General features: G+C 39.1%; 1 protein-coding gene across 1 annotated transcript; it reads right to left on the reverse strand.

Annotated features, from left to right (window-relative positions):
* Nucleotides 1-18,205: 18,205 nt before the first annotated feature.
* NPBWR1 (neuropeptides B and W receptor 1) lies at nucleotides 18,206-19,201 on the reverse strand. Its single transcript, XM_042808715.1, has one exon. It carries the CDS (start codon nucleotides 19,199-19,201, stop codon nucleotides 18,206-18,208), a length of 996 nt encoding a protein of 331 aa, XP_042664649.1.
* Between the last annotated feature and the right edge of the window lie 6,816 nt (nucleotides 19,202-26,017).

Genomic DNA, 26,017 nt, shown 5'->3' on the forward strand with positions numbered 1-26,017 from the left:
TTTATTGCAGAAAATGTATTATCTGTTGCAGTGAACCTGTAAAAAACTGCTGGAGCTGTGTTCTTTAAGTCTGGATAGCTTAAAAAAAACTTCCCATCACTCAGGCTTTTATGTCTGCATTTTCAGTATAGGTGATATGTGATATGGTGAGATGTGATAATACTGTCCTTTGCTGCTGTTTCAATGCTCACTCCCTCTAATGAAGGAGGGCAGCTTTTTTTTTTTTTTAAAAAAAAAAAAAAAAAAATCAAAGGAAAGAGGCTTTCCAAAGCTGAGGAGCCAGTACTCAGTGTTGGTCCTCTGAGAGGAGATTGCAGGAAAGGCCACCTACTGAAGACTGCTTATGTTCTGAGAAAAATAATCCTCTTGGCTCAGAATTTCCAAGATGTTTATCAGAGATTTTGCCTGTAAGAGGAGATGGATATCCCTCTCTCTTTTACAGTGACATCTTTAGGATCTTTTTATCTCTGCTCTCTGGGTATACAAGAATATGAGGATCTGTTTTCAGAAGACATAAGGACTAAAGTCCTCAGATCTATAGCTATTCCCTTTACCATAAGGGGGGGTAATTAGATCTTTATACAATTGAAATCATTGGACAAGAGTAAAAGCACATTTGCAATTTATAAGCAATGAATCTCCTATTGGTGAGAAGAAGGGGGCACTTCAGTAGACTGTTGGACTGTGAAGCGGAGTCCTACAGCCCTTCTCTGGGAAAAAGCGTCTGGCCTCATCTTGACTTTGAAAACTAGGAACTGTTAGCTGATCTTACTGAGCTATGAATGGAACAGTGTGAGTTCCTTTCTAGTGGACCAGAATAAGCACTAAGTTCGGTTTTCCTCAAAGACTTATGTTAGTGTCCCAACCCCATCTTCTTTGTATCGCCAGATCTGGCTACAAGTGTGTAGAGTCTCTGTGTGCAAGCAGATTTCCTGAAGGATGAGAAATGTAAAGGCCAAGTGTAGCAACAGTGATTATAAAGCCCCTTAAAGATCTAACTTCAGGCTGTCTTGAGTTTAACGTAAATACTGTTGATATCAGTAGGATTTGAAAGAGAGCTTAGGGGTGTCTCTTCAAATTTGTGAGTATGTGGGGGATTAAGCCAAACGGAACAACTGAGGCAAATTTACAACAGGATCAGGTTATTGGTATATGAAAAAAAAATATGCAGGATTTGTTCCTTTTCTTTAAATGCCTGGTTTGTGGTAGAGTAGAAGCATCTCTATTTACTTAACTCTAGCTTTGCCTGTATTTCATAAAGGGTATTTACAAAAATATGAATATATTATCTTAGCCAAGAAAAGTTGAACTTTATTATCTGACAGTTAAGACTGCAGAACTTGAGACTGGAAACATTAGGCTATCTCATCCTTCATTGTATTTAGTTCAATTTTCCTGTCAAACTGAAGAAATTCTCCTTGGAGAGTCAAAAATCATTCTTTTTTTTCTTCACATTCAGCTTAAAAAAAAAAAAAAAAAAGACGCTGTTTTACTTCTATGATTTTTGGGAAAATGCAAAAATACCAATTAAGCTGTAATTTTAACTCACAGCTGTCTTTCAATGCCAGTGAAAAAGGTAATATCAAAACCACTCTATGGCATTTAGCTATCTTGAAATTCTGAATTGAGCATAGCACTTGTTTGCACTTCATAGCTTGTCTGCCTGCCATATTTAGTTGAAAATAAGCTAAATGTAAATTGCATGAATCCGTGTTTTTCCAATCTCTTCACAAACAAAATTATTCAGTGCTTCACCATATCAACAGAAAGACTTTCAGGATGAATTTAATCACATTTTTAGCCTTTTGTTCTGGCTTATAAACAGCTTTTCTAGTCTCCAAAAAGGCAATATATATGTATATGTAAATATCACATTGAGAAACAGATTGTGTGCATTAGCTAGGCACAAATTTAATATCTACTGGCTTCCATCCAAGAATTCATTTACTTACTCATGTGCTGATGACTAGATAAATGTTTAGTGGTTTGGGGCCTAGAAAGGGAATGTATTTTTTTTCTTTTTTTTTTTTTTTTCCTTTTCCCCAGTCTTAAACTTGCAGTGCTTGCCTAGTTTTTATAAGTTTGAAAGTTGTGTGAGGAAATGTGATTTACCTTTTAATTTTTTACTTTGCTCAGCAGAGCAGGACAAAACAGTAAAAATAAAAATGTGGTACAACGTATTAAGATGAAGCTAAATTAATTACAAAAAATACAATTCAGCCAGCTAGAAGGCATTTCTTTTTCCTCACTGAAGAAAAGAAAGAAAAAAAAAAAAATTACGGTCAGGATCTCTTGAGTTCCCTAAACAGAATTTATTTAACACAACACAAAATAATTCAGAGTAACCTGATATGAATGCTCCAGTGTACTGCATCCTTCCATAAGCAGCCATATGAAAGCTTTCTGACGAGATGATTGTTTGATGTTCCTTAAGAGCATTTTAAACAATAAAACCCAAGAACAATTAGTAGAGTCCCCTACCTCTGTTTTTTCCCCTTCTACAGTTTGCTTTTTATATATATATATATATATATATATATATATATATACATATATATATAGTGGTATTTTTAACCTCTTGTCCTTGAATTTACCAGGCAATATAGGCATATATAAGTCTCTCAAAAGGACGGGATGAAATTTAGAACTAGAGCTAACCATTATCTTGTTTCCTGTTTCTGCATCTACTTTTTTTTTTTTTTTTTTTTTTTTTTTAATTTGACTATATTAAGAAAGAGACATCTGTGTCCTGTATCTTGTTAGAAAGCTGTTAGGGTTGGTTGAAATGCTCCACTAACAGAATTGTAGAATGGCTTGGATTGGAAGGAATATTAAAGCCCACACAGTTCCAGCCCCCTGTGGGCAGGGCTGCCACCCACCATCTCTGGCTGCCCAGGGCCCCATCCAACCTGGCCTTGAATGCCTCCAGGGATGAGGCACCCACAGCTTCTCTGTGCAGTCTATGCCAGTGCCTCACCACCCTCTCAGTGAAAAACTTCCCTCTTATCCTTAACCTAGATCACCCCTGTTTTAACTGAAAGCCATTCCCCCTTGTTCTGTCACTATGAGACTGCAAAAAGTCATTATCTTTTCTTATATGCTCCCTTTATATATAATGTTTCATATTCTAAATGCTATATCAATATATGAGAACAATGTGCAAAACTGAAGTAAAGGAAAATGTGACTAGTGGCAAATTTTGACAGTTAAAACAAATTAAACAGTCATTGATTGGCATTTTGCCCTACTTTTTTTCATCTGAAAAGGGACAGGGCTTACTGATGGGCTTTCCTTCTGGGTTCTGTCGGTTTGAAGAGGTGAGGATCAGCAAAGGTGACTTCTGTATGGGCATCCTTTCTCCTGTTGTGTGAAAATGGCTTAGGGAGCCTGCCATTGTGTGTCATTTCATGTTTTGTGTTTGTGAAAACACAATATATGTACGAACTATGCATGGATGAAATCTATAATTCCTCCCCATTTCTGCAGTCACGCTAGTGGTATCCATGGCAACTTGCATAGAGTTTGGAAGGAGGTGCACAGCCTGTCTTTGGGCGAAAGATGAAAGGTGATATGGTTCATCATGGTGTAGCTGCAATGATTTCTGTAAGCTCAGTATGTCTAGTAAAAAAAATTTACATACCTATTTTCTTTTTTATACTGTCATAGTCATCTCTGTATCCTAAAGCACAGTGCATAAAGTAGTCTCTGCTTTTCTTAGGCTTTTAATTCTTGGCGGGTTCCAGGTGTCTTGGTGCCCTGTCCTCTCCTGTTCCTGAACAAGCTCTGAGGGTTTTCAGTTGGGGAACTACAGCCACCAGCATGTCTAAATGAATTGAACACCTGCTGACACATTTGCCCTAGTATTTGAGGATTTGTCTGAACTTAATTGTAATTTTTCTATTTTGTCAAAAAAATCAGTTAAAAAGAGGAGTGGATGAGCAGCAGATGGATGTTGTACAGGGTACTCTGTTGTGCAAGGTTTGCAAGGAAGCACTGTAAGTATACACAGTCAGGATGGCAGGAGAGGAAAACACATGTTCTAAAGGCAGGACTTCAAAACTATAGTCCCTTAAAGAGAAAGAAACATCACTCTGCTAAGAGTAGTTAGATAGTGTAATCCTATGCTGTAGCCTCCAACTTTGTTTAGGAAGAATAACTGAAGTCCAAACCAGTCATCACTGGGCATTTCTCAAAGGCAAGCCATTCATCTTTGTATGCATACATATGTATATATTTATGAAGGAAGTTTTTCAGTATTGCTTATTTTGAACTTAGATCTGATGTACTTTGTTTTAGATTCTAGATGGGAACTTTTATGGATAAAAGACACTACTGAAGCCTTCAGAAAAAAGTAGATTTACTAACTTGGAAAACCAAAGTCAAAAGAAAACAGAAAATCCCCCCTGGAAGTAACCTTGAGAAATGCCAAGTTTCTTATTGTCACCAAGAGGCAGTTGCTGATTGTGATGAGGTCACACAGGACACAGTTTTCAGTACTTTTGAAAACAGAAAATGTAGATAAATTCAAAGAATCGGAATGTTAGGTTTTTCCTCTTGGAGAAAAAGATACACAATGCAATGAAAAACACTGACCTTGTTCGTTTTCCTTTTTTTTTTTTTTTTTTTTTGCGGGACTGATTGTAGAGGTTGGGCAAAACAAAATGTTTGAGATAGATTTGTAAGTCTACCTACTAAAAAAAATTGAGTAGAAATTGAAATGAAATTCAGTCCTTGGGCTTCCTAACAAAAACTTGACATATTGTAGAATAGAGAACAATTAGCTATATTATTCATGTCCTGTGAAGAATGCCATATATATCCATGACAAATTAACCGAGTAATATAGTGTATCCTGTACCATCAGTGAGGTAAGAAATTAGATCTACAGACTAGTGACTGTGTAGCCTGTAATGTCATCACTTGTGCTGGCAGTTAAAGCTTAAAATCAGATATGGTCCCAGTGTGCAATAAAAGAAATTGTAGGATGTGTGTTGCTCATGGCTAAGGATATGGCTTGAATTTCATATGTCAAGATCCTCAAAAAATGACTCTTTTTAAAAAGATTTGTTCTCGGAAATGGACACTGAATATACATAATCGGAGAGATTAATTTACGCATGTGCTATTGAAGAGTTTGCAAAGGACTCAGGTAGGGTTCTGAAGTGAAAATTGTAAATGAAAGAACAGATTCCACTTGCTTGTCTGACTCTGCAAATAGAGCTGTGTTTCCAGATCACCATCCCCAATAATTACTGCTGTTAAACTAGAAGCTCCCTTTGGCACATTTGTTTTTTCACTGTCTTTGGTTGTTTGGTTGACGAAGAGCAGGCCACTAATTTGTTTTCAAGGATATTTTTTGCAACATCTTGGTTAAAAACTCTTCTTAAACTGAGTGTTATCATCATGAAAGCAGAGCCAAATGTATATGTGAGGTCTAAATACCTAGGAGCATTTGTATGTGGAAGAGGGAGGAAAAGAAATGACAGCATATTACAGAATACCCAAACATGGCTTTCATGTTAGTTCCTTCTCCAGAAATTTCTCAGCCACCTGTGTTGCTTTTGTCAAGCCTTGATGATGCACTTCCCCTGTACCAGCCCCACTCTGGAGCAGGGCCTCTTCTCTGCTGCACAAGACACCCTGTTTTGCCCTGCCATGGCACAGCATGGCTGGCAAAACTCGTGTATTGGTGCAGTGCTCTCCCACCCTTTGCTTTTCCGGGCTCCATCTCTCCACACTACTTTCTATGTTTTGGCAGCGCAGTCACCACTCAGCAGCTTTATTTCTGGTACTGGAGAACAGGGTTCTCTGTGGAATACAGGCATTCACTGCAATATTGCACTGTAGGCTGTTTCATTTATCTTCTCGGTAATTTTTCTGTAATTAATGGGGTGAAACTATCAGAGATGATTGCATTTTACAAGATTTCAATTTCCATTAGTAATAAACATTAAAGATATGGAGCAGTACTCTGGACATGTATGCACAACTATTTCCTGTACTTATGGTATTATTACTGTATCTTTTTATTAGCTTTTTATTAGAGCTAAATCCAACAACAGAAATAAGTATGATCTTTTAGATGAGTTAATCTTAGGGAATCTCATATTTTTTTTTTTTTTTTTTTTTTTTTTTTTTTTTTTTTTTTAATCTTAAATGTGAAAACCTATCTTTTGTGGTTTAACCAGGCAGATAGCTCAGCACCACACAGCTAGTCTCTTACTTTCCCCAGGTGGGATGAGATAGAGAATTGGAAATGCTGAAGTTCAAGAGCTCATAGATGGAGACAAAGACAATTTAATTGGTAAAGCAAAAGTTTCATGCATAAGGAAAGCAAAACAGGGAAATAATTCATGACTTCCCATTGGCAGGCAGATATTCAGCACTCCCAGGTAACTGGGGCTCATCATGTATAATGATGTCTTGGAAGACCATCACCATCAGTCTGAACACTTCCCCCATCCTCCTTCATTACCCCAGCTTTTATTGCTGAGCATGATGTGATGTGGTACAAGCTATTCCTTTGAGTTTGGGTCAGCTGTCCTGGTTCTGTCCCCCCCAGTCCTTGCTGGTAGGGCCATGTGAGAATCTGCAAAGTCCCTGATTTAGCATAAACACATCAATGTCTCATCAACGCTATTTTCATCAAAAATCTAAAACTAGCACCACACAAACCTTTTTGAAGAAAATTAACTCTATTCCACACAAAACAGCAGCTGAAGCAGCCTTCTAGCTTCCAGTAGAGAAAAACAAGCAGGAATGAATTTGATGGCAGCATGAGAATCACATCTGTGTCTCCTTTCCAGGAGTTACCAGAAAAAATTTGAATTGTGGAGCAACAGAAGACATAAAGTAGAAGACATCAGTTAATGAAAGGTCATAGATGGCCCCATGTGGAATTTGGTTGCTACAAAGTTACGGCACACAGTGTAATGAATCTAAAAATTGAATTTTTTGAAATACTGACAATACTCCCACAGAAGTCATTAACACTTCAATTTAAAAAATGGACATTATTTTGCAGGTCTGTTTTGCAGGTTTGGACAATGTCTTCTGTTTCAGAGTCTGCTTATGGGGCTGTTAAGTGGATAGTCAACCTCATCTATGGGTCTGCATGACTGTGATATGATATGGTACAAAACAAAATGTCTGTAATCTCTGTATTTTAGAGAGAATTAACTGCTACTAAAGTATCAATTTAGTTTGAATGAGGCACCATTTTTTTTTTCCCTAACAAAAAAAAAATGCTTCCAACTCCCAGCTGTCTGGATAAAATGCTGTCTCTTGAAAACCTCAATGAGAAAACAGCTTATCCTGAAGGTGAACATCCTGACACAAACGGTGAGTAATCTACTTGAAATAGTCATAATGTGACCCAAAATGTCTTTCTGAAAGCGTGCATAGCTTTTTCTCCTGCTCTGGGCTTTTGAACATTAGATGACCCTTCAGGTTTTACCTGAGAACAGTGCCATCACAGACATTTCCATCCCCAGCTCAGCTGAGGCAGTTTGCTAGAATCCTGTCAGATCACTGTGCTTTCAGTCGAGTTGAATTTCCTCCTGAGGAGTTCGTTGACAAGCTCAGGCAGTAATCCTTTTTATTTATTTATTTCCACTTCACCAACCCTGAACAACAGTTCTCCTTTGAAAGTATGCTTCACTGGAGTTCTGGTTGTACAGAGTATACTGCATGCACTGTAATTTCTGGTGTGTATAACTCCATTCCCACTTCATGCATTTTTGACTGGGAATCTCTTTTTATTAGGATGATAAAAATCACTTGTTAGACTGCATTCTGAGAAAAAAAAAAAAGTCTTTGTGTTGTATCTCCTGTTCAGCAAGGTGTTTGATCTGTGTTGGAGATAAAAAATCAATACACAGAGAAGTATGTAAGATCAAATAGCAATGTTTACTTTCTATTTAGAGAGTTTAGGTGCTTTTTGTAGCAAAGCAATTAAGCTGCTCCTAATAGTACCACAGTACATCCTGAAAGAGTTTTTGAGCTGACGTTTCTTTGGAGACAAAAGCAATAATATATATGCTATGCTTGCGTTTGTTTCTGGTAGTTCATCTATATTTTATCTAGCTTATTTTGACAACAGCTGCCTGAATCAATTATATATACTCACTTTTGTTGTGAAAAGAATAAGCCATGCAATGGTATTGTAAGATAAAGCTGTGTTCTTTCAGGGAAGTCCTTGTCAGAAGTGACAAGTGATGGTGCTGCAGGGAGTTTACCAAATTAACTGTTTTTCAAAGCATATGTTGCCATTGATTATGACCTGATTTCTGAAAAGATCTGACTTCTGTCACTACAGTCATGAGACTCATGTTAAGTGGAACAAACACTCACTATGCTTGCTCTTGCATAGCTTTTCCCTTAGAGGGATTCATTTGTCTTCATGATGCTTTGTGCTTCTGTCTGGCTGTTCAGACCCGGTGCTGGGTCGTGTTTCTGTTTATGATAATATACTGTAAACAATCAAATGTGTAAAGTATAACACACGGTTATATGGCTCTAGATAGTGAACATGTTCACTAATAGTAAGAAAAAGATTTACTTTCAAAAATTGCTTGGCAGATATAGTTGGAAATTCTCTCTCAAAATGATTTCATAATAAGTGTAGGTTTGTTAAGAACGAGTTTCTTCACTTTGGCCAGCTGCAGTGAGAGCAAGGAAGATTTGGAACTGAATTCTGGGATGTCTGGTTAGTTTGGGAAAGATCCAGTGGCAGCCCAAGAAATCATTGGTTTTGTGGTAGATAAACATGGCCCTTGGACACAGGGAAAATTTTTGTCTATTCCTTTGAAGGTAAAACCAAATATGGAAATTTAAAACCAAGCACCCTTTTTCTTTTTTTTTGCTTCTCTCCTTACTTTTTTGTCTACATCCATCACTCTTACTAACAAAATTATGTCTTGTTGCTCTGCATTCCCCATTTATGAAGAACTGACTTTTTTTCTCCTGATCCTAACCACAGTGCTGGAAAGAATAATTATCCTTTACCTGGCTGCAGTGAAGTAACTCTGCCAGATAAACATTGGCAAGACAAGTTTCACTTGTGGTTTGAAGGATCTGTTTTTGTTTTTTTTTTTCTTCCAAATTACAGGGATTTTCTGGAGAAAAGGACGCTGAGAGGTGACCTGATTGCTCTCTGCGTTTCCCTGGGGAGGAGAAGTAAAGAGGTGCCGGGCTCTGCTCCTGGAAACTGATAGAAACATGAGAATGGCAAAACTCCAAGGGAGGCTCAGATTGGGCATTAGGAAATGTTTCTGTGCTGTGATGGTGTCAAGCACCATAACAAGTTTCTCATAGAGATGGTTGATGCCTCATGACTCTCAGAGTTCAAGAGATATTTGGACAATGCCCTCGATAATGTGCTTAACTATTAGTTGGGTCTGAAGAGGTCAGGCAATTGGACTTGATCTTTGCAGATTCCTTCCAACTGAACTATTCTATTTTAAAGGATAGAACATGCTGAACAGAACTGGTTCAATTTTAAAAGGCTGTGTAGCCTTCAGGAACCTACTTTTAAAAATACGTTTTCATAATGTAAAAACTTAGGTGATTTCTTGTCTATTTCTTTCTTTCTCTATTGAAAGTTTTTAATGAGCTGTGTAGATCCCTCCTGACAACCCAAGTGATTCTCTGTACCACAGAAGATATTTTCATTTTATTTAAAGGACTCCTTATTCTCAAATATGAGAAGTGCATGTAAACAGTTCCTGGAAATTTATGCTCTTGCAAAACAAAGAGCAAAGCTCTAGAATAATCTACCCTTTGCAAAGCCTACTAACTTGTGAAATGAAAGAATAAACCATCATAGATGTAACAATATTTAAAGTAAGAGGCAAGAAAATGAAAAGCATGCTAGTTATCAAAAAGTATATAATTTTACTTCCAGCACTTTGCAATTAGTGCACACATTTCTTAAGTATCTGCTATTTATCTTGATTTTTTTTGAAGCAGGCTTCTAAGCATATAAAAATTTTATTTTTATTTGTACTTTTCTACTTAATGTATTGTAGTTGCAGTTTTGTGCATAATAACACAATGAAAACACAAAACATGAAAAGTAGATTTTTTTTTTTTATGAACTACTATAATTACAGCATATTAATGAGTTATTTTATGGCTACATTTTGTGCTAGAAACAGAATAAAAGAGGAGTACAAGCCCTGTAACTTAATTTGGTAACAATTTAATTAAATGTCGTGTGAACACAATAGAATGTACTATTGTTGGACCCAGTCATTGCAGTAAGGTTGGTGGTAAAGTGGCTGGAAATTTTTTAGAATTATTTGGATGACTTTCATTAGTTTAGTAAACAATTTAAGTTGGCTGATGCAGCTTGGTATTCTGTTTACTGTCCAGCCATTATTTCTGTCTGTAGGTTCTTTTTTTCCTCAGGAGTTTTGTAAAATAATAGAAATGTTGTAAATTGAAATCAGATGTTGCTCTTTTTAAGCCAAGCCTAAACTGAGGTCCTCCTTGCCTTAAGTCCCCTTTATCATCAAAGAAACAGTGGCTCTCCTCTCCTGGCCATCTTCCCTCCTCACCCAGTCACCCTCTGGGGGCTGTCACACACATGCCCAACCAGATTCCCACTGTTTCATGAAACCTGTCTGAATAACCTCTCCAACTCTTAGCCCTGACCTGCATCAGTGTGATATTGCCCGCAAACTGCAAGACCTGAAGCCAGGCCAATGGCCCCAAATCAGCTTGTTGAGTAACTTCACGAACCTCTGTCCTTTTGGTCCTACAGTTAATATGCTGGTGCTTCGCTGTTGTCAAGTTGCTGGAATTAAGCTCACACTGTGAGTATAGATATTCCCAGTGTGCTGAGCAGGCAGCGGCAGGAACTTGAAGAGCATAGTGAGGCATCTGATACTTGGCTGCAGTCTTCTCTGGTTTTGACACATGTAGTTTGACAATTACAGCTCAGAAGTTTGCTGAACTACATACAGGCTGCATTTTAGACGTCCTGTTTGGCAGCCATCAGCTGTAGAGTTGTCTACAGTCTTTGTATAAGCCTGGTTTTATTTCTAGCCTACAAAACATTTTTGTGGAAAGCAGTTTTACAACATGAAACTGTGTTGAAATGACTTGTATATTAGCATGTACATATCATACTCCATGCTAATGGAGTCTATCAGTAGTGTACCAATATCAACAGAAATGCTATCATCACTGCTGCTCTTGTCCCCACAAGTCAGTAAGCCTAAGACCACTTTGATGTTCATTTCTTTGGTTATGCTAGGATTAGTTAGCTGAGTAACAAAGAAACTATTATTTGAAGGAAAACCTATTATTTTATGTGCAAATATAATAATCTCAAAGAAAAAAAAAAGAAAAAAAAAAAAAGAAAAAAAAAGAAAGAAAAAAAAAAGAAAAAGCTCTGATGAAATTTAGCAATTATTTAATTTTTTAACTGTTCAGTAGTGTTTCTTTAAGGACAACAAAGATGGAAGTTGGTAACACAGATTTATGCTTGTAGTAAATTACATAGTAATACTTCTCAATTTATCTGTCAGATGTCTTTAAGGAGTTTCTCCTTCTATTTTTCTACATGTAATTCTGATTGACAGAGCTGTAAGCCACACGTATTATAAGTACTGTGGGATATGAGATAGACTACTTGGAAAAATTGACTGATAGTTTGTTTGTTTTTCTTGAATACTTTTAGCTGCAGTAATGTGACTCAATGGTAACATTCCCTCCAAACCTCATCTAACTTAACAGTGTAGTCTGACCACTGAGTAGAGCTTCATTTCTTATTTAGTCACAGAGGAAAAGAAATAGGCCACATCAACTTTAACAAGGCTTGAATGAGAATCTAGTAATCAATGCAGCAAAAATTAATAGATAGAAGATGATTGCTAGCAGTGGTACAGACTATTAAAATTATTTCTGCGTTGGCATTTCTGTCATATATTCAGGCTTGGCTTATTTAACTTTGTTCTCAGTTATTAATATAAAGATTAATTTCAATGGATAATATTTCTCAATGCCTTTTTCATTTTAACAGAATTTAAGTCAGCGTTGGCAGAATGCTTCATCACAGTAGAAAGATTGTCAACAGGGCTTAAGTTTCTCCCAAGCTTTTTGAGAGCTGAAGATTCTGGTAAGACTTCTAACATTATGGTTTTTTCTATATTTCATATTGTTTGAATAAACAAGTATATTAAATGAGTAAGAAAGCCTTAGGAGAAAGGTTTCTGCATATGTTTTGAATATTTTCTTTTTAATCCCGCAGCAGTACTTAGAAGATTGTTTTTTTTCTTTTTGTTTTTCCCCAATGTGATCAAGATATCTTCAAAGGATGATGGATAGCGAGCTGCCTTCTCCTTTTATATGAACTTTTCAGATTCAGTTTTCTAAAGTTCCCATAGCATGTTGTACCAACAGAAATAAAAGATGACCTATCGCTCTGCCTATTGATGATACTTGAGTAGTGTTTTTATCAAAGAGAACAAATGTGTCAAACTGTAGAACTCATCAAATGTGAAGACAATAGGTTCTATAGACACCCGATATTAAAGCACATTAAACTTTTAGTTAGCATGTTGCTGCTGAGTTACTATGCCAACCAGAAATTAGCTTTGCTATTTCTTCAGCTGAAGATTCCTTATGGAACACAGACTCAGTGACTGAGGCATTAAAGCCCACATGCAATATTTCAAAGGTGACTTTAATACACAAGTGAAATATAGTCCTTGGAAAATGCCTGTTTCTTTTGAGAGGAGCAGAAACCTAGATATCCATTACAGAATCTAAGGGGACTGTAGGAAAATCTTATTCTGTAATAAATTACGAAAACAGATTACAGTTGGTTATTTGTTTATTCAATCCCACTGTATTACTTACAGCTCCCCAGAAATCTACCAGGTATATAAATGTTAACAGTCCTTCTCCTTATCAAAATGTGATTCTTATGTTAGATATATATATATTTGAGGTGTATTTCCTGAAAATAAAATCATTTTTTCTATAAGAACTTGTGAATTTTGTTGAGATACTATTTTCTCACTGATCTGCCTAATGTCTGAAGTGAGAACTTGAATTTGGGAGCAGAAAGGGGTTTTAATCTAGATTTAACTAGACGATCTTTAAGGTCTCTTCCAATGCAAGCAATTCTATCATTAAAGTTAAATCAGACCTGGGTTCTAAGATTTCATCAGACTTCGTTCAGCTATTTAAACAACATCCATTGAAAAGTACTAACCTACAGCAATTTTAAAGGTCTATGGATATCAGTCATGAACCTGTGGAGGGGGATATCTTGTCACAATATTGCATTTGAAAGTAATAAAATCTGCTCAGTTGCTGCTCTGCTGTGGTTCAATAAGCTGCATTTACAGTGATCATTTCCCTGATTTGCCTAAACTAAAATGTATCCAAGGGTATAACTGTATTTACCAGCACAGTCTGCTGTACCACTGAACACAGACTCAGCCCCATCACAGCTTTGGTCATGGAACAGCCAGGACATCTCCCTGGTGTGTGGGGAGCTGAATCCAATCTGCCTGACAGCACAAGTACTGACGAAGGAAACAATACTGTTCTCCTTCAGCCTGCTTGTGAGCACTTATGCCACTTATTGTATAACTTATAGCAAAAAATCCAAGTATTTTATTTCTCTAAAGACAGGCTAATTTGCATTAGTTTGGGCATCTTCTGTCGCTCCTGGAGTCAATTTTGTAGTTTTCAAAGGTGGTTTAGGAAAATATAACTGCCTCTTGGTGATAAATCAGTGCCACCTAGGGGCTGAGAGCTGGAAGGAGATTCAGTGTACAAAATGCTAATTGCAGCCAGGGGACGACAGGAACGAGGGACAGGAAAAAAGGAAATAGTGGGTAAATTTAGCTGATGAAATTTTTGGGAAGCACAGTATGAAGATACAGAAATCCCTGCCCCCAAACAGCTTCACCTTCCCCTTTCTCGGGGAGTGGGAGGGAGGACAGGTGGTCTCTCTCTGTGACACTGCATTTGCTTTGTGAAATAAGCTGTGCAGGAGGTGAGCTCCTGAAGGCCGGTTCAGGTAAACTGCGGCCAGAACTGTGAACTGGGGCAGGCTTACTGGGAATGGGAACGTGCAGGAGGATATGGGTGCTCAGCTGCATCCAGACATTTGCGGCTCTTGGTACTCAAAAGTGTTATACATTCAAGGAGCATGCTTATAAAGAAATGAACGTTCTGAGCAGCTTTGGGATCACACCTCTAGAAAATTATGACCTAAGCTCAATGATTTTTCCCTCTATATTTTTTTATCTCTTTCTTAAAGCTATTTTAATATCCTGTTTCTACTATATTTGTGAGAAAAATCTGAGGAAAGAGAATTTACATAGAAAATGCATGCTCTGTGTCAGGAATAACAGCAGGAACTGGAGTCCCCACTCAGTGCCTTTCTAAATAACTTGCCTTTTCACTCCCTCTGGTGGTGTAAACGTTTTGTGAGGAGGTACAAGTTCTGTAAGTACTCAGCATGATCTTAGTAATGACTTGATAGTTTGTTGGTATAGAAGAAAACGGGAAAAAAGGAAAATCTCCAGCAAGTATGCAAGAGGGTTTTGTTTTTCTTTTCCACTGAAGGGGAAAGAATTTGCTTATTTTCTCTTATACAAGAGACAAACACTGAATAATTGCCTTTGGTTGTAATTATGCTTTATCACAGAATCACAAGCATTGGAAGGGAACTCAAGAAATCATCAAGTCCAACCCCCCTGCTAGAGCAGGTCACACTCTAGTGTGGTAGATCTAGTGTGGTCTAATCTGGTAGGCATCCAGATGGGTCTTGAATATCTCCGTAGAAGGAGACTGCACTGCCTCTCTGGGCAGTGAATAGCAGAATTATACAGCTTTCTCTATTGGCCACTGTGAAACTACTTTAAAATAAAGTGGAAAGATTGAGAGGGTTGGGGACCTCTCTGATTGGCATGGGCTCGTCTGCCACGAGCTGTTCTTACTATGCTTATTGTTTATACACACAGAGCCTGGAGTATTCCTTTCCTGAACTGAAGTGCAAGGGTTTGGCTAAGACTGTGTGGGCCTCCTCCTATCTATCTGCAGTATCAGCAGTAGGTCACACAAAAAATTTCTACTGTGAGGAAAATTGACTTATTTTGTATTTTGTTTATATTCATAAATACATCTTCACAGCAACTGTGCTGTATCAAGATGTGATACTACTGAATTTCATTATAGCTGGTTAAGTATGGGCTGAACAGGAGCATAAATCCTTCCCCTGTAAAAGAAGTACAAAGACTTGTGGGCTACAAATTTTGCAGAGATGTTACCTCTAGTGCTGCTGTGGTAGTCAAAGGTTGGCTTCTAGAGAGCACTACATTGTCCTTGCTGACAAGCAAAGCCAAACATCTGACCTCTCCCTCTCTTGCTAAATGCTAGTTTTGGCGATGTTTGGACTCCTCCAGAATGTTCTGTTTCCCATTGAAACAGAGCACACAGTAGAAGAAAATACACGGATTGCTTGCTTTAATATTGAAGCTCTGCAAATCAGAGGAGGCCTTACTTACCCTTTGGCATTTCCCAGGCTGTCCAGCTTCACCTTTACTCCTATACACAGCTGCCAAACTGCAGTGCCTGAAGCTGAATCTCAGACATCCCTGTGTCACAGGAAAACCCCAGGCTTTTGGGGAAACACTGAATTCTTCTCAGCTGGTCAATCTGCTATTAAGGATGAGAAACAATTTATGAAAGGATTGTATTTACCACAGGTGATGCTATGTTTGCATTTTTCTGTTTTTGATGAAAAAAAAAAAAAAGACAGACAATGGAAAACATAAGAAATGTGGCAATTTATGACACTTCCCATATTTTCATGTGTGGGAGAAGAGGAACTGAGTATCAGAAAGATAAAGAGGCTGACTGCTGATATCAACTGACCATCTCAGAAATGCATTTAATATGTGTGTGAAGATCAAGTTTTGCAAAAACATATTAAAAAACACCTTAATAATCTGTAGCATTTCTACCGTAAATAGAAATCCCAGCTGGTGATAAGGCAAATGTGTAGCAGCGTTATCAACATTTTCAGGTGATGGATATCAGGAGCAGTGCTAAATCTGTACCACTCCTTCTAAGGTGCTTGTTTTGCTAAAAAGAACACAAACACAGCAAAAACAAATACCCTGCAAACATACTTCACCTGCATTCTTTAATTTTCAGGGAAGGATCCGTAAGCAATGAAAATAATCTTGAAAAATATCTTTTCATTGAATGTTGTTTAGTATCAAAACAGCATGCAAAATTCACACTAGTAATGTTGTGGACATGACAGTAGAGTGCTGTGAGCACAGACTGATAGCCTGAATGAAGACAGACTTTGTTCTTTGTTCCATGCAGTTTAATATGCCAGAAAGTACATCATGCAGAGGAAAATGCTGAGATACAAAGACCATCCTGCACAGCAAGTGGTTGACCAAAGAGAGACATCATTATGAATTACAAGCATAGCTGAAACAACAGTCAGTTGAGGGGAAAAGACCACCCCTTTCTTTTACCTTTCTTAGCAGGCAGCAAGATGAAGCCAGGACAACAGTTCCTGCAGCACATTCGTTCTCAACACTTTCTGGACATGCTCTGACAAAGGACAGCTTCTGTACCTGGTAGAAATCAATCGCGTGCTCCCCACTGGCTTCAGTGAAGTTGAATTAGACACAGTTGTTCCCCAAAGTAATCCTTCCATTTCCATTACATCTGGAATGGGTTTTGAAATGAGCACTGGCTGCTTCACAGAATGTTAGTAAGAGGAAATGATTTAATCATCAACACAGTTACATGATATTATAATATATCAGAGTTTGTAAAATTGCTGCAATCTGAAAGTGAAATTCTTGTTTGGGGTCTTTAAAGGAACGATGTGATAAACATTTCACATGTCTATAGCAGACCATTAGGCTGCAGCAGTGGGAAGGGACATGCTGCTAAGGACTCTCAGGAGGCATCTGAAAATCTGAGCATGAGCTGCACAGGTCTTTGTGGTCCTCCTGAAACCCATTCTCCTTTCCCATGTAAGTGAAAATGCAATTCTTTAACTACGTTTCTCTGCCCCTCTTTACTCATAGGTAAAAGTACAAGGAAGACCATTAAGATGAGAAAATACTAAGAGACTGCAACTATTTTCACAGTATTCCATACTTTTATTCAGTTTTCCTTGGAGGGCTAACACAGGATAAAAGAGAAAAAAGCCACTTCGTGCAATGTGTGGACATGCGAATGCTGGTGAAATTTCCACTGATCCTTTCTCTCCTCCTCATTAATGTTAGAAGTAATCTAAGATCTACTCGTTTATCATTTGTAGGGAAGAAGCCAGAATCTTCTCCACGTTGCAGTAGGGCCAATTTGTATTAAAAAAACCTTCATTTTATAGGACCGAAATAAAATTATGTGAAGGAAGGTGAATGTTCATAAATAGATGATGAATAATAAAGTAAACATCAATTCTGGAGCAACAACAACAACAACAACAACAACAACAAAAAGCTGAAAATACAGCCGTGAACTACTCTATTTTCCACAGCGGGTTCTAAACCCACATCTAGCTATTTTATTTGCCAGTGATAGATGGCTCATCCCTAATGCAAGGTTGAAGTCATTCTTGTCTGTTCTCATGGGTTTGTGTTATTTTCTCTCATTTTCCTGTATGAAATAACCTCAGTGTCTTATTTTTTTTCCCTTGGCTTATTCCCTACCCAGTGCCTTGGTGTATTGTTTATTCTTTGTAGCTCTGCCTTTTTCAGTACTGGTAACTTTGTGATAGTTTTTGTAAGAAGAAAGGAGGATATGAAGGAGATTGAGGAATCATTAAGCAAGACACTTCACAACACACCTTTATTTGGCTTTACAAATCTCCAGTGAGAGTCATGTGGCTTAAACTCACAAGGCAATAAATTTTAAAACAGAAAAGGGATCTGCTGCAGCTGTGTGAGCTATCACATTAGGACAGAAAGCACATGAGAGAGAAGGGAAAAAACAAACACTAGCGAAAGAGATGGAAAGCAATGCTGAGGAAATAGGCTAGAAAGTTGAGTTGAGAATGACCCATCTGTCCCCAGTTTGTATTTTGGGCAGTGAGACAATCTGAAGCACTGTGGACTATCACAGGAAGGCTGGAGCAAAAGCACTCTTTGGGCTCAGTACCCTCAGAAAGAGCAGACAGTGGAAAGAAGAGAGTATGGTGTTGGCACTATGAGGTGGTCCTGCAGTCCATCAGTTTACGAAAACTCCTCCGGAAACTATCATCCAGAAAGGCATACAAGAAAGGGTTGAAGCAGCTGTTGGCATAACTCAAGCTAGTGATGAAATAGGAAATCCCAACAATCTGAGGAGTCTGTGGGATATCTGTGGTGAGGGCCACCACTGTGCTAAGGTGATAGGGTGTCCAGCAGAAGAGACACACAGCCAGGATGACAACCACCATCAGCGTCACTTTTTTTTTTGCTTTACCCAGAGCTTTTGCATTGCTATGAAGATGCACATGTCTCAATCTGCACAACATGATGGTGTAGAGGATGCAGATGGTGGACACTGGGATAGCAAAGCCTAAGATAAGGGTGTAGATCCGACTGCCTTTCCACCACATGATTTCAGGATGAGGGAACACGAAAACACACTGGGAGCGCCCCTGCTCCTTGTGTACCTTAGCAAAGACAGTGAAGGGCAGGATGATGACTGTGACAAAGGACCAGATGCAGAGGCTTAGAATCTTGGCAGCTCGGTAGGTGCGGTAAGACATCTTCCTGGACTTGGTGGTGGCCACTACAACAAGGTAGCGGTCAACACTCATAACAGTGAGGAAGTAGATGCTGGAGAAAATGTTGTACTGGTCTATGGAGATAATGAGCTTACACATGAACTCTCCAAAGGGCCATTGTAGGAGCAGGTAGTCAGCAATGTTGATGGGCAGCACCAAGGTAAAAAGCTCATCAGCAATGGCTAAATTGAGAATGAAGATGTTGGTGACTGTCTTCATCTTTGGGGCTTTGAGGATTACATAGATGACAGCGGTGTTACCTGTCAGTCCCACAGCGCAGATGATGGAATAGATGACAGGCATCGTGATGTAGGAGCTGGGGCTTGGTGGGGAAGTGGGAATATTCAGCTCCTCATCTCCTCTCCTTGCACAGTCTGTGTGCCCAGCCACACACGTAGAATTGAGCTCAGGAATAGAGGTATTTTCCATGGTCACAGCAGAGGGCCTAGACCTGCTGGTAGCGAGAAGTGCTGGGAGAGAAAGGCAAGGAACCTGGTTATTCTCAAGCTTGCTTCCTCAAAGCATCCAACCAACTGGTGTCTTCCCTTCTGCTCCCATGTGTGTCCCACCAGAGATGTCCTGCTGGGAGCAAGGGGACATTGTTGAGAGCTCAGCTGCTGGCAGAAAGTCCCACCATCCAGTTGTAACAGAGACAGTCTCTTCTGACTGTCCTTGACCTCTGCCCAAGCTAACTGGAAAGGTTGCCCAAGGAGGTTGTGGATGCCTCATCCATAGATGCATTTAAGGCCAGGCTGGATGTGGCTCTGGGCAGCCTGGTCTAGTGGTTGGCAACCCTGCCCATGGTTTGAAACTAGATGATTTTTAAGGTCTTTTCAACCCAGGCCATTCTACGATTCTGTGATTCTAAGATTCTAATGGGTTGGGGATGAAGAAGGCAGTGCAGAGTTCTGCACCACCTTAAGGTGACCCACTGCAGGGGTTCTCCAGTCCCTCCCCGAAGTTCCTTTCACAGACGGGTTCAGGGTGACTCTCCCAGGCAGGACTGCCAAGAGCTGAAAAGAGGGGATCTGATGTCTCTAGGATGCTTGGGGCTGAGAGATGGGAAGCGAAGAGCCCCGGGGCCAGGCTAGCAGGATGTGAGGTGGTCGCTGAAGTTTAATGTTGGAAAGTCTTGCTCCGTGCTCGAAAATAATCCACCCCACCCGTTCTCCTGGGGCAGGGGGTGTTAAAAGCAGAGGAAGAGAAAGCTCACCTTTCCCTGGCGGATGTAGGCAGGAGCCGGAGGCAGCCCCGGGTGCACCGATGCGGTTTCTTGGCCGGATCCTAAGCACAGCCGGGAATTAAACGCGTGTTCATCTCGATCTAGGAACAAACAGGCATCGGTAACCGCGGAGAGGAGCGTGCAAAATTCAGGAGCTGGAGCTTTCCCTGGGAGGGGGGGGGGGGGGAGGAAAGGAGTTTGGGGGGCAGTTACCTCAAGTCGCATCCCCTCCCGACGGCGGCAGATCGCAGCACAAGGAAGGTGGGAGCAATCCGAGCTCTAGGTGGCATCTGTCTGTGGTGCGGGGTCTGGGAACGCCGCATCCCCCCGCCCGGTCCCGGGGTGTCCGCGGCTGCGCTCCCTCGGGAGGTGTTGCGCCCGTCGTCTCGATTCCACGGGTGTGGAGTGAAGCGGGATGCTCCGACGGGAGCTCTTATACCTTCGCGCTTTCCCGCTGTCATGCTGAGATAACGGCAGACTTACATGGACCCCCGCGGGAGGCAATCTTTTGTAGAGGGTAATTCAGAGCTCGATTACCTTGTTTTCCCAGAAAGAACACGGAGTATCTGTCTATCTGGCTTCAGCTTTATCTGTTTTGCTGCTTAAAGGAGATTGAATTTCATGAGCTCACAGTGCATCTGATAAAATTTTGCATCACTTACAGTCAAAGTGAACAGTGTCTTTTGTGGTGTGACCGGCAGTACTGACTGCATACCTGAAGCTAATATTGTAGTTCATGCTTTCTTTTGCCAAATAACTTGGCAAAATTCTTCAGTATCTTTGAGCCAGCACCATGAAATGAGAGAGAAACATAGCTCTGACTGTCCCATGCCCGGATACACATTTAGCTGGATAACTGGGATTTCACAAGTATGAGAATTCAAGCGAACCAATCAATGAGTAAATGGATAAAAAATATCGCCATAGAAAACTATTTATCTTTTATTATGTACTGCTTGTAGCTATAAAATAAATGACACATTGCAATACAGAATACACTGTGTGCTCTGTGACTTTTGCCTTCCTTAACAGAAACAGAAAGTTGTTCACATACTTATGAGCTCCCTTGAGAGTGACATAAAATCTAGGTTGCAGGTCTGCCACAGTGCTTTGATCCCTTTTCTGCATACTTTGTACTTCAATAATACAAAAACAAACAAACAAACAAACAAAAACAAAACAAACAAACAAACAAAAAACAGAAGAAAAAAAAAACAAGAAAACATCACCTTTGCACCTTTCTGTCATAACTGTATTGTTAAATATTGGATGCAATCAAAACTCCTGGTGGTCATCTTTGCTTTTGCTCTTTGATTTGGTCTAGAGGGAGGTGTCCCTGCCTTTAGCAGGGGGTTGGAACTAGGTGTTCTGAAAGGTCCCTTCCAACCCAAACCATTCTATGATTCTTAGATTTTGTGATTTCCAGTGATTTTGTGTAGACATTTTCATGAGACCCCTCTTCACTTTTTTATTTACCAGTGTTACCCAATTACAAAATACAAATTTAATCATGGTTAAGCTGATTTAAGTATATTTTTCCACTGTTTTCAGATGTGTCTCTGAAGATCCTCTTTTGTGATCCTCTTTTGTTGTTTCAGAATTGTTTTGCCTCCCCAGAGACTGAAATAGGAGTTTTTATTGAAATCTAGCAACACCATTATTAATATTTTAGATTTGTTTTAAGATTAGCCATGGCAAACAGGAGACAAATGCTGAGCAATGTAGTACAGAACTAATGCAGAGTTTGTGATTCATTTTCTGTAGCTCTAGACAGGCAGAAACTTTTCTTTATAGAGATGTTGGAGGATCTCAGCCACAGTGGGTGCTTATTGCAGTAACATAATGGGTAACCTAGATAAACAAAATATGTCCTTCTGCTCGCAATGACTGGGGAACATCCCTGATGACTACAGAAAGCATGTCATACTCATCTGCAGACAAAACAAGGAAGACAGTCCAGGGAACTACAGACTGATTACTCTCACATCAGTCCTAAAATGCATTTCCAGGGATATGAAGAACAAGAAAGTATGTTGGAGTACCTGTTGATTCTGTTGTGAGAAGACATTGCTCACTCAAAATCAGAGAAGACTGGGGATTATGAGAGAATGGTGGCTGTGAGCACACAAGGTGTGCTCAAGTAGTAATAGTCAGCAATTCAATATCTAATCGGTGGTTGGTCTTTAGTAGCAGTTGTCAGGGATCTGTACTGAGGTTAAAACTATTTAGTATGTTTGGGGACCTGTGTGCTGGGATGAGATACACCCTCAGAAAGCTAATGGATGATAACAAATGAGGGTATCAAATCTGAGAGGTATCTCCTTTCACATGAAGTACAGATAACACTATAAGTTGGGCACTGCCTTGCTAGGAAAGTTCTTCCAGAAAACAATATAAAGCAGGTCAAAAGACTCAGTTTTTTCCATTTCTTTGGCATTTTTGATACTGTGCTGTGTCCAGTTCTGGGCTCCCAGATGCAAACAAGAAAGACATTGACAAAGTGCAGTAAAATCCAGTGGAGTGTCATTAAAATGGTTTGGAGGCATACTACAGGTGGGGAGATATTGAGGGAATTGGATTTGTTCTGGCTGGAGAAGTGTGAGTGGGGGAAACTAATTGCCGTCTCCAAACATATGAATGTGGGTCATGGAGAAAACGGAGTAAAAATCTTTTAAAGCTGAAAAAGAGTAGTGTGACAGCAGTTGCAAATTACAAGTTCTGACTAGATGTAAAGAACAGGATTATTTGCAGTGAGAGTTACTGACTTTCTGAATGCTGCTCCTTATCTGGAAGTACTCAGAACTCAATTGGACATGGCCCTGAACAACCTGATCTAGTTTTGAAGTTGACGTTAGTTTGAACAGGGAATTAGGTTAGATGATCTTCACAAGTTCATCTAAACTAAATTATTTTGTGATTCTGTGGTTCCACCATATTCAAATAATATTTTAAGCCTTGAAAGTCAGACACTGCCTAACAAATCACATAGTAATTAAAAAAAAAAAAAAAAGTTTTTTAGAGGAGACTACAAGTTTTTGATGCAGTTGAATAATTTAAAATGACCAAAAATGATGTAGCACAACTCAGTATAAATTTCCTTTGAGAGAGAACAGAACACCTATTGAATAATTAATGTCTAAACAAACCACTCAGCTGTCTGAGAGGCAGTGTTTACCACAGGGCTACATTCATAAAATGATCACTGAATGAACTTCAGCTTGCAGTGCTATGTGTTTCTGAGATCTATACTCTGATAGAATTCCTATGGTGGTTTACACAGTCTCGGTGTTTTTTCTTGTTTTGTAACTGGTCCCATTTTGTTGAAATAGATAGCAAGGTTTAGGTATGTGGGAGGGAAATCTTTAAGAATGAAGTAGACAAAAAAAAAGTTCCCTTTATGTTTTATGTAAAGAAAAACCTAATAATTGTTTACATTGTAACATGCTTTAGCTGAACTTATGGAGCACAGAGACTGAACAAGCAATGCATCAAAAAACTAATTTAATGTCCTAGAAAATGTATTCTACATTCATTTCTGTCCCACATACAAAACCTTTCAAGGTTATTTCTGTATTAACTAGCAATTTTTATTATATCTATCTTAATATTTAATATTATATCTCAATCTTAGTATATTAAAAATTCACTTAGATTCATTTAGAGCCACGATCATCTTCCCTCTTTGCTTTAGGAGTTTGTCATCAATACAGAAGTTGTATTAATATAAGTCAGCAAGATATGACTGGGGGTACTAATATTTATATTCCTGCTTACTCTACAGGCCTATTACACGTCAAAACTAAACTGTAAAAATCTACTTTGTACGTGCACTGGTCCCATACAAGTCTTCCTGTGTTCATTTTTATTGGGAAATAACTGTGTAGATGAAATATGACATGAATAGAAATCATTATTCTTAGAGCAATTAGAGGAGAGTGCACTTCCAGCATGCAATGAAACATAACAATCTGAAGGATTATAATAGATGAGGGCTATTCTGAAAGTAATGCCTCCGATTTTATAATTTTGGTTCATGACATCAAGGGTGGTTGGTGGTGCTATTGCAGTAAGGTGAAACATTCCCACCAACATTCCCTTACATTTTGCTGCCATGTGATGGATGGCAGCAGAGGGGCACTCTGACAAAATGATGCCTGACAGAAAAGTGTGACGTTGAATTCCTCCACGTGGAAAAAATGGCACTCACTGACATTCATTAACTCTGGCTGAATGTTTATAGGGACCAAACAGTGGATGTGGGCACAGTGATGAGGTGGGTGGTGCATCTTAGCAGTGGTGACAGTGGCATGAAAGACAAGCCACGTTCCAGATGGCCATGCAGATTTTGGAATACTGCCAGCGGGATTTTGTTCATCATTGGCAAAAGTGTAGGGTGGTGTGGTGGTGACTATGTTGAAAAATAGTGTTTTGCAGCTGAGAATTTACTCTATCAAAATGTGCTTGTAGCAGAAATGCTAAGTCAAGGCTTGAAACAGTAATTGAGCATTTGGCAGAGCCAACCCAAGGGAGCTCAGGTGCATGCAATGTACCTGAGTGAGTGTACGGGGCAGATCCCTGTTCCACCTCTTCCCAGAACCCACTTAAGGATTGGCAGGGGGAGGTAAGAGTGTCTTGCTGGAGATCTCTGCTAACCTGAGGCTTTTGGAAGGTAAGTAGTTTCTTTTCTGTGTCTGTGGTTATTGCATCTGAGCAAATCCTCACTTACTGCTGTCTGGTACCTTGCTGTTCTGCTGTTATTTCTGTGCTTACCACTGCATTACAGTGCTTTTGTTCTCTTTGTGCCTGTTGTATTTTCTATGGAAGTAAAAGGAGGCATTTGGAGAGACCTATGTTTAATTCTGTTTCTATGCTATGTTAAATATATTTGTAAATTAATTTTCTTTCTGCTTTATCTCTATTTTTCTATAGAATCTTAATGCACGTAGTTGTGCCGCTTCTGTCTGTCTTCACGTTCAAAATCTTGACTGATTGGAGACTACAGCAGAGGTCACAAATACTAGGGTAAATAGGTGGTCGTGTGTGTGAGAAAAATCAAAGTCTGTGTAATCTATGGAAACATTACTGTTTGAATTTGATTGTTATTCCACAGCAGAAAAGTTGTATTGACTTTGTTGTTTTTTTTTGAATGCTACACTGATGAGCAGTGCTGCTGTCATCGTGGAGTTCTTGTAGTTGTAAAAGACCACTAAGATCATCTACTTCATCCCATCGCTACCATATCCACTAAACCATGTGTGTATGTTGCAGATTAGAGCTGTTTGCTATCTGCTAGTAAGGTACTTATTTCTACATTACCTATTTGTCAATCCAGCCAGTTATTTTTCAGGTTTTTCTTTACTAATCCCCATGATTTGATGTCCATGGATGACTTAAAAAAATCTTCTGTGTAATACAGTGGAGAGTGGAAGATAATTTTATTTTACCTCCCTTATTTCTGTCTTTAAGTCCAAGTTCTTAATTTTTTATTTATTTATTTATTTATTTATTTATTTATTTTAAGCTGATTGGGTTGCCATTAGCCTAGGGAAAGAGGAGCTAACTGTAACAGTCAGTACTGGCGAGTTGACCATGAAGACATGAAGAAAAGGTTATAGAGCTTCAGATGACTTATGTCTCATGTTAAAGGTGGTTTACAGTTGAGGGAATGTTGTGTAAACTTATTGGCATGAGCTAGTTTTTTTTCCTGTAGGACTGTTGATTGATATCTGGGGTGGCAAATACCTCTTGGATTAGTCCACTGAATTATGCATATTATTCTCTGCTCTGTTACATGGTTAAAGGTAAACTCAAAGAGGTTGAAATAGGAAAGAGGAAAAACAAGAAACAATCCAGAGACTTTAATTTGAACCTTTGTTGGTGACTTCTATAAACTTAGAAACTCTGTACTTTTGTTCTTGTGCAGATATGTCCAGGCCACAGCATGTGTGTCAATAGCTCAGCAGGTATACTGAGAATCTTCCTTTAGTTGGAAGTGAAGATAAATGGGCAAGGTTAAGAATGAT

Source organism: Centrocercus urophasianus, unplaced genomic scaffold (assembly GCF_019232065.1).
Source record: "Centrocercus urophasianus isolate 14NV4802_14NV808 unplaced genomic scaffold, USGS_Curo_1.0 seq_11, whole genome shotgun sequence".
Classification (NCBI taxonomy): domain Eukaryota; kingdom Metazoa; phylum Chordata; class Aves; order Galliformes; family Phasianidae; genus Centrocercus; species Centrocercus urophasianus.

Excerpts from the sequence above, each read along its gene's own strand:
- NPBWR1 (XM_042808715.1), bottom strand. The coding sequence starts at position 19,201 with ATGGAAAATACCTCTATTCCTGAGCTCAATTCTACGTGTGTGGCTGGG.